The 14643-nt window shown below is 39.0% G+C and overlaps 2 protein-coding genes across 3 annotated transcripts; one reads left to right on the plus strand and one right to left on the minus strand.

Moving 5' to 3' along the window:
• Nucleotides 1-59: 59 nt before the first annotated feature.
• Nucleotides 60-2503, plus strand: LOC110915724 (seipin-2). Of its 2 annotated transcripts, XM_022160460.2 has the most exons (4): nucleotides 61-491; nucleotides 897-1087; nucleotides 1223-1657; nucleotides 1765-2503. In XM_022160460.2, exons 1-4 carry the CDS (start codon nucleotides 164-166, stop codon nucleotides 2242-2244), a joined length of 1434 nt encoding a protein of 477 aa, XP_022016152.1. In that variant the 5' UTR covers nucleotides 61-163; the 3' UTR covers nucleotides 2245-2503. The 2 variants fall into 2 exon arrangements, with proteins under 2 accessions (XP_022016151.1, XP_022016152.1); XM_022160459.2 differs by having other exon boundaries at nucleotides 60-491; nucleotides 897-1657.
• A 5555-nt stretch (nucleotides 2504-8058) lies between these two features.
• Nucleotides 8059-8802, minus strand: LOC110917416. The gene has a single exon (XM_022161976.1). It carries the CDS (start codon nucleotides 8800-8802, stop codon nucleotides 8059-8061), a length of 744 nt encoding a protein of 247 aa, XP_022017668.1.
• Nucleotides 8803-14643: the final 5841 nt, after the last annotated feature.

Consider the following 14643-nt stretch of genomic DNA (forward strand, 5'->3'; position numbering starts at 1 on the left):
GACATGACATTCGCGAATAATTCACACCTTAAAAAAAAAAAAAAAGAAGCCGTTAAAAAGACAAAAATGATAAGAAACGTGAAGTCCGTAGTCCTATCAAACCCCCTTTCTTCTCCCCAAATTATCAAACCCTAAACCCTAACCTTGATGATCTTCCACTTCAATGGAAATGGAACAACAATCAACCTTCAACAACACCAATAACAACTTAATCGACACCGAATTTCACGACGCACTCGAAGAATTCTCGTTTCTCGATGCCTCAACTTCCTTCGAAGAATCTTATCAATCAGTTTCCACTTCCGATTCTGATATCATTAACGATGAAGCTACCGAAACAGCTACTGTCATATCGGACCACTCGCCGTCGTCTCCTTCCGCCGCCGGCCTCCGTCACCGGCGACTCGTTTCCCCGCGGAGTCGCAACGAAGTCTCGCAGTCTAGGTTTTTTAAGAAGAATCCAGAAGGATTGATAGATTTTGATCCTAAAGGTAATAATAGGTTTTGTAAACGAACTGAACGAATACTAATGGAGGCGTGTTTGTGTTCGCTTATGTTCGTTTTTGTTAACATTTTAAATTTAAACGAAATCGACATAATGAACATATATAAAAAATATAAAAACACACATAATTTGAACTTCTGTTATAATATTGAAATGAACGAATATAAACGGACATTCATGATGATAAATGAGCGAACGAAACTTCACGAACATAAATGATCGAACGAACATGTCATGTTCGTTCATTTAATGTACTCATATTAAAAATAAGTGCACTGTACTCATATTAAATGTTCGTTCATTTAATTAAATGAGATGTTCTTTTATTAAATAAACAAACCTCCCGCCGAACATTCACATACGGTTAAATGAAGGTTCGGTTTATTTACAGGCGTAGGTAAGAAGCACAAGCGATCGTGCAGTTTGAAGGACAATGAAAAACTAAATGAAAATTTGAGTTTAGACAGCCATGGGAGTTCTGCAATTACTAGTGTTAGTGATAGTCAAGGAGTCCATGATGAGTCAACTACAGTTGACTCGCCAAATTCTGGACCAGATTTTCTGTCTACGTTAGCTGAATTGGTAATTGAAGTTATTAGTTTTCAAACAAAACTGTTAGCAAAGTCTGTTAAGTTTTCAATATGGTTAATACATTCTTCATACATGTTAATATGTGATCCCTATGGGGTTATAAGACTTTGGAGAAATGATTTGCAGGGGGGTATTTCTGGAATTTGGGGGATTTGTTATAATAGTTGTGTTAAGCTGATTAATTGGTTTCAAACTCATGAGTCTGCATTGAAGCTGTGTGTGCAAATCGGATGGGGACTGTTGTGGTTGGCTTACTGCGGTTTCCTTTTAGTTTGTCTGTTAGTTCCCGCTTTTGTTTTCGGCGCCGTGGCGGTGAAGTGGATAGTTGAGGAACCGGTACAGATAACGGAGCAGTTGACTTTCGATTATACGAAAGACACTCCCATGGCCTTTGCGCCTGTAATTTATTGTCCGGATTCATCTTTTGTAGTGAATGACGAAAAGAGTACGATTGGGAGTTTTGCTCAATCGCGGGTTGTACCGTTTGGTCATGAACTGAAGGCCATCGTCTCTTTAGTGCTACCAGAGTCAGACTATAACAGAAATCTCGGGATTTTTCAGGTGTGTAACAATGTAACAAGATTTACAATAGATCATCTTCTTTTTTTTTTAATGATATCTTTGACTTTGAAGTTCCTAAATCATTGTTAGTCTACTTCTTATTGAAGGTGAGGGTGGACTTTCTGTCTAGTGATGGTAAGCTCCTTGCAAGTACAAGGAAGCCAAGTATGCTGCAATTCAAAAGTGAGCCGATCCGGCTTCTTTCAACTTTTGTCAAATTAGCTTATCTTCTCACCGGCTATCCATCAGAAACACAAACTTTGGATATGAATTTTAGCGGGTATACTGAAAAGGATGTCCCTTTGTCATGCTTACGGGTTGTCATTGAACAACGGGCAGAGTTTGCAAAAGGGGGCGGTGTTCCTGAAATATACTCAGCGTCTCTGAAATTAGAGACTCAATTTCCTTTCTTGAAGAGGATGTTGTGGTATTGGAAGGGGTTGATATACATGTGGATTAGCATAACGTTGTTTATAACGGAGTTGTTATTCACGCTGCTATGTTGCACGCCTGTCATATTTCCATGGGTACGGCGTGCGCGTGGTTCTTCAATTAACACTGCAGCTCACAACAAGCCTCCTGGTTGAAGTTGCTGCAGTTGGGGAAGTCTCAGATGATCATCTTTGTTCCTGGTGTGCAGTCAAACTCTTACTCTTAGCATGTATAGTATATGTGATAAAAAGTTGAAACAAGTTAAAGTTGTCAAAATTAAATATTATTTCAAGATACATATATAATGTATAGATAGGGGATTTTTAATTTTTTTAGTTTATGTAAATGGATTTGTATATTACTCAATTAGTTTCTGCACATTGTATCAATGCAACATATTCGCATTGTATCCTATATTGTTTCCAGTGTTCATTTTGTTAAAGCTCTTTTTACCAGACTTGTATATCCGCTGTGTTCGATATACCTTTCTGTATTATCCAAATCTAAACATTTCTACATGCATCATTTGTGGGATAAAATAATCAAATTTAAAAGGAAATAATGTGAGAAGCAACAAATATACATGTGGTATTATGTTGTAGAAAGAGAAAACGGGTTCAGGTCGTGTATCTGTGTTAAAAAGGGCATATGTGTGCATCCAGTTTTTGGAGGAATGATGAACTCTTTACAAACTCATGTCGGGGCTTATCGGTGAGTCTTATGATACTGTTCGACCAAGCGGAGGCTATTGATCCCAGTATGTAGACCCACATGCCATGGTATTGGTTCGACACGATGGCCGTGCCTTGGTTCAGGGCTGGTTTCCTTGATGCAGTTGCAAACATGGCATTAGTAAAATGGTTGAACCAGTGGCTACTCCTTGCTGTTTCTCCTATCTGCATCAACGTAATTCAAGCCAATGAGCTATTATAGCTCAATTGGAATTGGTGGGGAAATGAAGATTTGGGTTTGAGGCCATAGGGCTCAGTTCGAATCCGAACCTAACCGGGTTTTACCGCAGTGGGTTTTCCTCGGAATTGGAGATGGTGGGCTTGGGTTATCCAACGCTGTCTGCGATCGCGGGCGTATGGTGACAGCCTTTTCCCATTAAGAAAATCAACATAAATTAAAACATAATGATGTGAGAATACTCTTTTTGGGTTTTAAGTTAACAAGAAAAGCTAAACATCATATCTATAATATTATATAATTCATATTAGATGGATAGAATTAATTGTTGACATCAATCTAATAAACTTCATTAAATAAACTTTATTTAATAAACTTTTCATAACTAAGATGTCATTAAAAATCTCTATTTAATTTTTTTTGAACAGTGAACTTTATTAAAAAAACAAAACGGGCAAGCCCTCGAAACAAGGACCACCACCAAAACAACTACATCATATACAGAGGATTACGAACCCAGTCTTTCCAAACTAACCCGGAAAATTTTGACCTACATTTTAACCACAAAAAAGACCAAGATTTGACTAAAGCAACCACATCTACAACCTTCGGACAAGAGCCGTGAAAAACTTTATCATTCCGCTTTATCCATATCACCCAACAAGCAATCATGACGATTCCTCTAATCACTTTTTTCGCCCACTTGCATCCGGAAACCTGCTCGTGGATGCCCAGTAAATCTGAAAAATCAAACGTCATAAAAGGCATAATATTACACCAACGTCCCACTGCTTCCCAAACTCCAAAAGCAAAACGACACCCCGTGAAAAGATGCATCACGTCCTCCTCTCCGCCACCGCATAAGTCACACGTCCCGTCTTGAATGTTTATCCTTCGTCTAATCAAAGCCGCTTTAGTCGGAATACGATTCATTTCGGCTCTCCAAATAAAAATATTCACCTTCAACGGCACCCAAGACTCCCAACACATTTTATGATCACGACCCACCTCATTATCCTCTCTTATTAATTTTTTAACCATCGCCACCGTGAAAATATCTTTAACATCCACACCCCAAAACCATTTATCCTTTGAATCTGTTAAAGAAATATTGGATAAAAGAAAATTAGTATCTTGCAATTCTGAAATCTCAGCAACCGAAACCAAACCCCGTTTCCATCTCGGACTAAAACGTGTCCCATCGTTATCGTGAATCAACCGCTCGGCCACCGTACAATCTTTATCTGGATCTAACTTGTAGAGATTAGGCCACCGATGTTTTAATATTGTTGAACCTATCCAAAGATCTGACCAAAAATTTACCGTCAAACCGTTGCCCACCTTAGCCGTAATAAAGGAGCCGAACGGCTTCCCTTTTAAAGACTGCCTTTCCATCTCCTTAACCATGGAATTCCAACACCCTTTGAACCGACGATTATTAGGAAGGAACAACCACCGGCCCCTCCCACCGTGAACCAACTCCACTACTTTACGCCAAATGCTATCCTTTTGAGTCTTAAATCTCCAAGCCCATTTAGCTAGAAGGGCAAAATTTACATCCCTTAACTTTGAAATCCCAAGTCCCCCATTTTTCTTACTCTTCGTCACAGTATCCCAAGCAACCCAACTCATTTTCTTATCTTCACTTGAACCGGCCCACAAAAAATTCCTCATCATTTTTTCCAACTGTTCAGTCACTTTAACTGGGGCTTTGTATAAGGATAAGTAGTAAACCGGAAGGCTAGCTAAGACAGACTTAACCAGAACAAGTCTACCACCCATAGATAACGAATTTGCCTTCCAAGAAGCTAACCGCCTTTTAACCGTCTCTATAATCGGCTCCCAATGGCAACTCTTGTTCATATTTTCCCCTACTTTAATCCCCAAATATTCGAACGGGAATTCTCCTATCTCGCACCCGACAATGTCCGCCATAACTCTAGTCTCTTGCTCATCCACTCCAATGCCAAACAACTGAGATTTTTTAATATTTATTTTTAGCCCCGAGCATAAGTAAAAAACTCTAAGTAACCTCGCCGTCTTTTCGATATTTTCTCTCGACCATTCCCCCAGAATCAACGCATCAGTAGCATACAGAAGGTGAGAAATAGAAGGACCCCCGGTGGAAGTTCTAAAATCCTTTATCTCCCCCACCTCGCACGCTTTACGGACTAAACATGAAAAGGCCTCCATGACAATCAGAAATAAAAAAGGAGACAATGGATCCCCTTGTCTGATCCCCTTGTGCATTGAAAATCAAACGTGGGCGACCCATTAACTAGCACTGCCGCTCTAGCTGATTCGATAATCCCCTTGACCCAAAGACACCACTTTTCTGGAAACCCCATTTGCCCCATAACCGCCAAAAGAAATCCCCAATTCACATTATCATACGCCTTTTCGAAGTCGATTTTCAGCAAAAAACCTTTCCTACCCGTCTTCTTTAAGAAAGGCCGTCTGCGTCTCTGAAATTATCTTCCCCATCGTCTCTTTCACTCTCTCAGCTAACACCTTAGAAATAATTTTACTAATAACTCCAACAAGAGTGATTGGTCTATAGTCTTTCAACCCGATTGGAGACTTCGTCTTCGGAATAAGCGTAATAAACGATGTATTGCATCCTCTACTAATTACTCCCGTCTCGTGAAAAGAGTAAAAAAGCTTAAAAAAATCCTCTTCCAATATGCTCCAAAAATGTTTAATAAACTTGAAATTAAACCCATCCGGTCCCGGGGCTCTATCTGATCCGCATTCAAAAACCGCGTCCCGAATCTCCTGTTTAGTGAACTCTCGCACTAGCCTCGCGGCATCATCTAAAGAAACAGTATTAAAATTATCACATACCAGTTCCGGTCTCGAAACATACATATCCGAGAAATGGTTTCGAAAAAACTTTAACACTTCTTTCTTCACCAAATTAGGCTTAGTAATCCATTGACCATCCACCATAAGACCTGGAATATCATTCGACGCTTTCCTTCCATTAACCACCCTATGGAAATACGTTGAATTATCATCCCCCTTTGAAGCCCATCTAACCCGGGATTTTTGATGTAAATCTCTACCCTTCCACTGATTAATTTGAGCTACCCCTTTTTTACATTCCTCCCAGACCCAAATCTCATCTTCTTCCAATTCCCTTTCTTCCATAATGGTCTCCAACATTTGAATTTCGTTCTTGTAGTTTTCCAAATCCTCACCTTCTTTTTTGATTGCAACTGACCACCACCTCCTAATAGCCTCCCTAACACACTTTAACTTACTTGAAATGACTACATCTGGATGTCCCTGAATCAAACAATCCGAATACGCCTTTTTCACCACCTCCTGGCAACCCTCTCTATCTAGCCAAGAGTTGAACCAACGGAACGGTTTGTACCCAAAATTAGAGTCCACCAACGTTAAAAGCAAAGGAGTATGGTCGGACATCTCTCTCGGAAGAGATCTAAAACATGCCTTCGGCCACCTATTAAAGAAACTTTGGCATACCAAAATACGATCAATTTTACTCATCCTGACTTTACCGTTGTTAACTGCCAAATGAGTAAACCTACTTCCCCGCATATAATATTCCTGAAGCTCAGCCTGGTCAATAAACTCATTAAAATCTGAGGCGCACGAATGATTGAATCTAGAATTCTTCCTTTCTTCTCTACAGCGCACTGCGCTAAAATCCCCTAAAACCGGCCACATACCTTGGGTGCCTGAAATAATAGCTTTTAATTTACCCCACAAATTCCTTTTTGCCACTACATTTTGGGGCGCGTAGACGTTCAACACGTTCAACTGAGTTCCGTCTTCCACCAAAATTCCCGACGTAAGTAAATAATTCGAATCTGAAACAGTTGAGCTTTTCCTAAAAATCTTAGGATTCCACAAGTTTATAAGCCCCCCCGATCGCCCCGTAGCTTCTACCATATCCGATTCAACAACTCCCCTCCCCCAACAGCTACTGGAATCGAATCTTTCCGCCTCTGTAATCTTAGACTCTTGAATAGCAACAAAATCGGCCCCATTATTCACCCTCAAGTCCTTCACCCAACCCTTTTTCCCTTGTAATCCCAAACCCCTCACATTAACTGATAAAACATTCATAACTTACCTGCCTGTAATCTCTATTTAATTAGTCTTATTAATTAACAAATTTGTATTTTGAATAAATAAATAATAGAAAGTAAATAATAATAATAAAACGATCTCCAATGCTAAGGTCGCCCTTAGACGTCCTTAGATGCCACATCATATCCTTACAAATTCTTAAAATCCTTACAGATCCTGAAAACCTCTCAATTTCTTCTCCAATCATGCAAACATTCTTACATTTTTCACATCACTCACTTTTTTTTATCTAACTTTGATAAGTAGAAGTAGGGATTTGAATAATAAAAAGAAAGAAATAAATAAAAACATAATTATTGAAATTACTTAATTTTTATCCAATGGATTCCAGAAATATTATTTTATAAGTTGGAGTAGGCAGGGATGAACATGGTATCTGTTCGGTACCAAAAAACGAAGAAAATGGGTACCGTTACCTGAAAGCGGGGAAAATTGGTACCGGTATCGAAAAACAGGGAAATGAGTATCGACACCGGTACCGAATATACCCGGTACAGTTCGATACTGGTGCCAAATACTCATCCCTAGAAGTGGCATTTTTAACTTTTAAGTTAGACACCACCTTCAAAAATATTTTTATGTAATGGGCATTGGGCTATAAATTAAAGTAAAAGCCCAATTCATAGATATAAATACATAATTAATAGGTTATCTTCTCCACTAAATACATTTGGGGATCAGACACCGGCCTCCAACGCAGGGACGGGTTCAGGCATGGCTGAGGTGGATTTCAGATGGGGTGGGAAAGGCGCGTCAAAGACGGTCTAATAATAATTGCATCTATAACAACAATTTAATGAAAGAGACTTAATTATATGCATATGGTATGGTTTAATTTTAAACAAATAAGAGGGGTTAATGTAGCCTTTTTTTTTTTTTGAATTTCAATAAAAAACAGCTACGAGCGTCCTCAAAGAAAGGACCCCGGGCAACAACCGGAATTACACTATGTTTAACGGATATTTACACCGATCAATCCAATCTAAACATTTCAACTTAGATCTATGTTTAAACCAAAAATACGAAGACATCTTAATACTCTCAACCACTTCAATCGCCCGCCGCCGCTTGCTTTTGAAAATACGATCGTTACGCTCAATCCAAATGGCCCACATAGTAGAAAAGACAATGCCTCGGAGGATGTATTTAGCATCTTTAGTGAATGGCTGGGAGCTTGTTATCTCTATTAAATCGGCAACATCAAAGATAAGTAACGGATTCAATCGACACCATGCTTCCACCCGGTACCAAACTTCAGCGGAGAAAAAGCATCCTGTGAATAAATGCGTATTCGTTTCAACATCCGTGTTACACAGCTCGCATAAGTTGCTTTGCAGGATAACTCCCCGTTTATGCAATTCATTTTTAGTCGGTAACCGATTAATAAGGGATCTCCACACCATAATCCTAACTTTCAAGGGAACCCAAACCTTCCATCGCATCTTGTTCTGACTGCTGTTGCACGGATCAGCAGCTAACAGCTGCTTAGCGCTTGAGATAGAGAATTCCCCAGACGAACATGCTTTCCATCTCCACTTATCCTTACCACCTTTCCAATCGAAATTATAAATGTCCTCCATCAAATTGAACAGCTCCGAAACTTCTGCAGCTGATGAAGGACTCGAACGCCACTGCCACTGCAAATTTTTGATGCCATCCACTACGTTCAGCCTCTCCGATATCATCACCCACTTCTGTGTCTCAAGTCTGTATAAATGCGGATAGTATAATCGAAGAGGGCCTTCAGTGAGCCATGAATCCACCCAGAATCTGATCGATGAACCATCTCCCACAATACCTTCGAAAAAGTTGTCAAGATTACTACCACTCCCAATCGTTTTTCCACAGATCTTAGTTATTTGTTTCCAACACCCACTCGCAGCAGTGGTACAAGGAAGAGAAAACCAAGATCTACCAAGGCCATGACAACCAATAATCACTTTCTTCCATAAACAATCCCCACCTGATTTAAAGCGTCACGCCCATTTAAGAAGAAGCGCATCATTAACTTCCTCCAATTTGGATAAGCCTAGGCCACCCATCTTCTTAGAGGTTGTTATGACATCCCAAGCCACCCAATTTATCTTTTTATCCGCACTACAAACCGCCCAAAGAAAACGCCTCATAATCGCCTCGATACTCTCTAAGACCGCCTTAGGGGCTTTATAGAGGGAAAGATAATAGATGGGTAAGTTCTCCAAAACGGACTTAATGAGAATCAAACGACCACCCATGGAAAGGTGTTTAGCTTGCCAACCGGCTAAACGATTCTTAATGACATCCACCACCAAACTCCAATTATTGATTCTAGTCATTTTAGCTCCAACTTTAATACCCAAATACACAAAAGGAAAAACCCCTCTTCGACATCCTAAAACATCAAGCATACTATCCATTTCTCCATCTTCCGTACCAATCCCGAATAAGTTTGACTTGTGAATATTGATACGGAGGCCCGAGCATAGATAGAAGATTCTAAGGATACGAGCCGTATTTTGGAGATTCTCTTTAGACCATTTGTTGGTGCAGTTGTCGTCGACTACATCTTCGTTCGAGTCTTAGGGTAGGGCTGATTGTATTGTGTACGGAAAACGAGAAATCTTGTATTTGGTAGGTTCGCTTATAGGGTATATAGAGTGGTCCGCTTGTTAGTCACTGTATATATAGGTTCGCTCATATGTCACATAGGTGGTTCGCTTTTGTGACATGATGAGTGGTCCGCTTATATGGACATGTCCATATAAGCGAACCATGGTGCCTATATATATGTGTGTCATATGAGCGGTTCTAAGAACAGTTTGTGTGTGTGAAACGGCGAAGCCCTGTCCGTTTGTCTCCAGAATCTTGTATATTTGTCATATAATCAATAAAGAGACGTTAAGTAGTGAAATCAAGCTTTACGAAGACCGAATCAATGAATTCCGCCTCTGATTCTGTCTAAGCGCTCTTCTGATCGACTCGTCAGGTCTCAAAACGGTCCTACAAGTGGTATCAGAGCTCAGGAGGAAGAGTTCTTACCGTTTAGCTCGTTTTCGCTCGAAAATTCTGATTTCTACACCTTCTTTTTCTGATTCAGACACTTTCAACGGTCGAAATGGGCTCAAAATCTCAAGGATTGTGCGCATCAGTACAAAGACAAACCCTTGAAAGTTTGGTGTCAAAACTCGAAAGAAAAATGGGTCAAATTGATGTCCGAAAGTGGTTCGCTTTCTGAACAGATCATAGGTTCGCTCCTGTGAACCCCACTGGTCCGCTCAAAGTGACAGTTTCAACCAGGTTCGCTCCAAAAAAAATTGAACCTGGTCCGCTCGAAAGGTCATGTCTGGTCCGCTGATAAGTCATTTTTGGTCCGCTTTTAAGTACTCATCTGGTCCGCTTTTAGGATTGATTGTGGTTCGCTCATAAGGTCCGCTTGAGTGAACAATTCAGTTCGCTTTTGTGAACAAACCAGGTCCGCTCGAGTGAACAATTCAGTTCGCTTTTGTGAACAAACCAGGTCTGCTTGAGTGAACAATCCAGTTCGCTTTTGTGAACGTGTCAGGCGGTTTGCTTTTGTGATCTTTATTTGTTTCGCTTTTGTGTTCACTAAAGATTTGTCGGGATTATCGGTAAAATGACAATGAGGTTTGATGAGCAGGAAAACAATAATATTGAATGTTTAAATAGTTGGTATATGAGAACTGTGGATAACAATTATAGGAATGTAAGTACGGACATTTGGGTTAACAGTTTTGAACTTTTCATATGTCAAAAGGATGAAACATTGAATGAGATGGAAGCAAGATTTAAAGTTCTAACGGACAATTTGTGGAAAATGGGTATTAGAATGTCAACTGATGAACATATATTGAAATTGACAACTGCATTACCTGCTAAATGGGATGAATTCATGGTTGAGCTTAAAGGAAAAGATTTTTTCCAAGAGCTTAATCCACATCAGTTCTTTAATGAGGTTAAAGCAGAGGTTCGTAAGGAAGATAAGAAAAGGAGAGACTTTGTGAACGAAATGGAAAAGAATTTAAATAAATTGGAGTTGGATGTACTTACTGAAATTGATGAAAAAGTTCGTGGGTTTCTTGCAACAAAGAGTATTTTGAAATATGATATCAAAAGGAAATGTTATATTGATGATAGTATGAATCCTATTGATTTTGTTAAACTCTTTCGTGCAGGAACATACAAGATGGAAACAAAGGATACCCCGAAGGTTGAAGAATCTGTGAAGAATGAAACTTCGTGTTCTGAAACAGTATGCTTCGAATGTGACAACTTCAAGACCGATAATGACAAACTCTTGAAGGATGCGGAAAGTTTGACATCGAAAGTTAAGAAGTTGGAAGATGAGAAGCAAATTGATGAAAAACAGATTCTGGTGTTGCAGGGCAATTGTGAGAAACTGAAAGCTGAAAATGACAAACTGTTGGATAATTTGAATAGTTTGACATCAGAAAACAAGGTTTTAAAAGAAAATGTAAAGGGTTTTGAAAACAAACAGAAATCATCAGAAAATGACGATTTCTGGAAAAAGCTGGAAAACAAGAATTTAAAAGCAAATGAAAAGAAATTTCAAGAACAGATAAAAGCTTTGGAAATGAAAAGTCTGTTCTTGAAAACATGAAAATTGAAAATGAAAATACAATTGCTTCTCAGCTCAGTAAAATATCTCAGTTTGAAAATGAAGCCGAGAATTCTAGAAAGAAAATTGATGAGCTCGAGAAGAAATTGAAAGGTTTTGTGACTTCATCTGACGGTTTGAAATTTCCTTGTCCAAAAACGATCAATTCTGTTCCAATAAGTGACAATGTCACAAACTTTGATAATGTCAAAGTTAAAGATTGTGGTGTGAAATCTGATGTTGAAAATAAAAAACCTGAAAAACAAAAATTATTTTTGAAATCAAAAGAAAAATTTCAGAAAACTGTTTTGCAATCGACTGAAAAGGGAGAATGCTCTAAGCAAAAACCTTTGAAGAAGAAAGTGGAACAGAAACAAAAAGTTAATAAAAGATCATCAGATCGAGCATCCAATCGAAATGAAAAATTACAAAAAGTAAAAAATGAAAACTCAAAAAATGTTGATAATAAGTGGTGCAGGTCGGACCACAGTGCTTCAAAGCCAAATTCAGCAAATTTGAGAAAGGAATATCACCAAGCGAAACAATGCTTTGATCTGAGCGTTTGGACTCAAAATGGTGATTGGTACGATAACAGAGTGTGTTACAGCTGCGGATATCACGGACACATTGCTGTTAACTGCCAGTATTGGAGTTATGAGACCAGGAGGTGCTTTAACTGCAACATCAAAGGTCACGTTGCCCGAGATTGCCCAAGGAGATCGAATGAAAGATTGAGGGCTAATTGTCAGAAATCGGCAAAGATTCCAGTCAAAGTCAAGCCCCAGGAACAGAAGGTTCTGAAACCTAAAGTTCAAGAACGTTCAATTTAGGAAAAGAAAGTTAAACTTTCACAGGGGCAGAAAGACAGACTGAGGAAGAAGAGGAAGAAGGCGAGGGAGTATCTCGAAAGGATTTTGTCCTCGGGTTCATCCGTTGGGAAAAATAAGAGTTCTGATGAATCGAATCCTTTGATTGAAAAGTCTAGCAAGACGAATTCATCAGATACAAATATGAGGACAGAACAGAAAGAGGAAAAGAGAAAGAAGAAAATGGTCGGCGATGAATCTGATGTGTCGAAGTCAGACAAGCCACCTGCAAGCAATGATTCTGGTTTGTCAAAGCCAGAGGAGCCATTGGTTGAGGTAAAAAAAGGAGAGTTCTAGTTTAACAATGGATGATGCAAATTTTCCACCATTGTTGAATAAGAATTCGAAATCACCCAAGGCTGGTCAGACTTGGGTGAATCTTTTTAAATGAAAAACCCTGACTTGCCGGAGCTCCCAGGTTTGTAAGCGTGGAGCATGAATCGGCATCCTTCTAAATCAGTGTTTGAGATTTTGCAGGAGTTGCCGGAGATCCCAAGATGGTATCGTGGGTCATGAATCGGCATCTTTCTCTAATTCTATTCGGTAATGTCAATCATACAAACGGTAAAAAGGTTTGTATGTGTTTTTCTTACAAGTGGTATTAGACGAATTTATGTTTCGCAAGTGGTACAGAGGATTCTGGACTACAAATGGTAAATCAAGGACATTAACTTGTACTTGGATTTTCCTATTTTTGGTTGAAAGACAAGATGATGAACCGTAATCTCGTACCTAAAATGTTTGGTAAACAAACTTATATTTTCTGGAAAAACCATTTTGATTAAAACAAACTTAAGTGGTTTGAGATCATAATGGGAAAATAGTTTGTTGTGAGGGGGAGTTCTGATTGTTTATGCCAAGTGGATGGAGAATTGAAGTGATTCTCATCAAGTTGTCATGGTTGTACAGTTTGTTTCAAATTTTCCCAGAAAATCAAAATTGAAACATATTTTGATTTTAGGGGGAGTAAAATTTTAAAAAAATTTGAAAATTTGAAAATGTCAAAAACATTGAAAAATTGTAGAAAATGAGTTTTGTTGCGAAACAAGAGGAAATGATAGTAAATCAGTTGGACTATCACAGCACGCTAAAGAAATGTAATGCTGTCACGCCCCCCGACCCACCCTGGATGGAATCGGGAGCCGCGAGCAGTCCAGTGGTACCCGTGGTATCTGATTTATGCGGCAGCGGAAGTCTTTTATTACAGGATCTTTTCACCGTTAAAATGCTCGTTTAATATATTACACAAAGTTTTTAGGGATAAATTCCCATAATTTACAATACGTTGATTCCACACAGAAATCATTATTTGCCAAAACATGTTTTATTTATTTATTAACAATGAGCCACTTCTCTGAGCTTGTAGTGCTTTACTGCACTTTTCCTGGATCACACAGATCACCTGAAACATGTTTGAAAAAGGTTTTGTCAGCGGGGAAATACTGAGTGAATCATTCTGTTTTCTAAAACGACCCGTTAGTTATAATTACAGTATTAAGGGGAATTACAATGTTTCTGATATCAAACGAACTACCCACAGTATTTGTCACTTGATCAACCATTGGCTAGCCCATTTGTCCAATGGTGTCTGTGACTGTGGTCAGATCACCCCTTGGCCACCCGTTTGTCCAAGTGTGACGGGAAATAAGTAATGTATACAAAACCCCACATACCGGCTGTAATATGGTGATTACATAGACTTAATCCCTGTAATTATAACCTTTGAAAATAACTTGGAGTTTTGTAAACTTACTCACAACTGTGAGAAAACAGTTTAAAAGAAGAATGACTCACATTGCAGATTAACGAGCAATAGATATAAGCCTACTGATTAGCCTTGATTAAACCTAGTTTAACACAATGCACACACAGGCAGGTTAGTAACTAATACAGCAGTTACGTCAATTCACGAGATTAAACCCTCACAACGATTAATCAGTGCGATACTCGATAATTCAATCGGATTCACAACGAATAACAGAGCATAGTCCGAATTCGGACAGCACTCTAATATTCAAGTCGAAATCACGACAAATAATCAAAGT

The sequence above is a fragment of the Helianthus annuus genome, chromosome 15 (genome assembly GCF_002127325.2).
Source record: "Helianthus annuus cultivar XRQ/B chromosome 15, HanXRQr2.0-SUNRISE, whole genome shotgun sequence".
Lineage (NCBI taxonomy): Eukaryota > Viridiplantae > Streptophyta > Magnoliopsida > Asterales > Asteraceae > Helianthus > Helianthus annuus.

Excerpts from the sequence above, each read along its gene's own strand:
- LOC110915724 (XM_022160459.2), top strand. The coding sequence starts at position 164 with ATGGAAATGGAACAACAATCAACCTTCAACAACACCAATAACAACTTA. Across the intron at positions 492-896 it reads GATAGATTTTGATCCTAAAG|GCGTAGGTAAGAAGCACAAG; the intron begins GTAATAATAGGT and ends GTTTATTTACAG. Across the intron at positions 1,658-1,764 it reads GAAATCTCGGGATTTTTCAG|GTGAGGGTGGACTTTCTGTC; the intron begins GTGTGTAACAAT and ends TTCTTATTGAAG.
- LOC110917416 (XM_022161976.1), bottom strand. The coding sequence starts at position 8,802 with ATGATATCGGAGAGGCTGAACGTAGTGGATGGCATCAAAAATTTGCAG.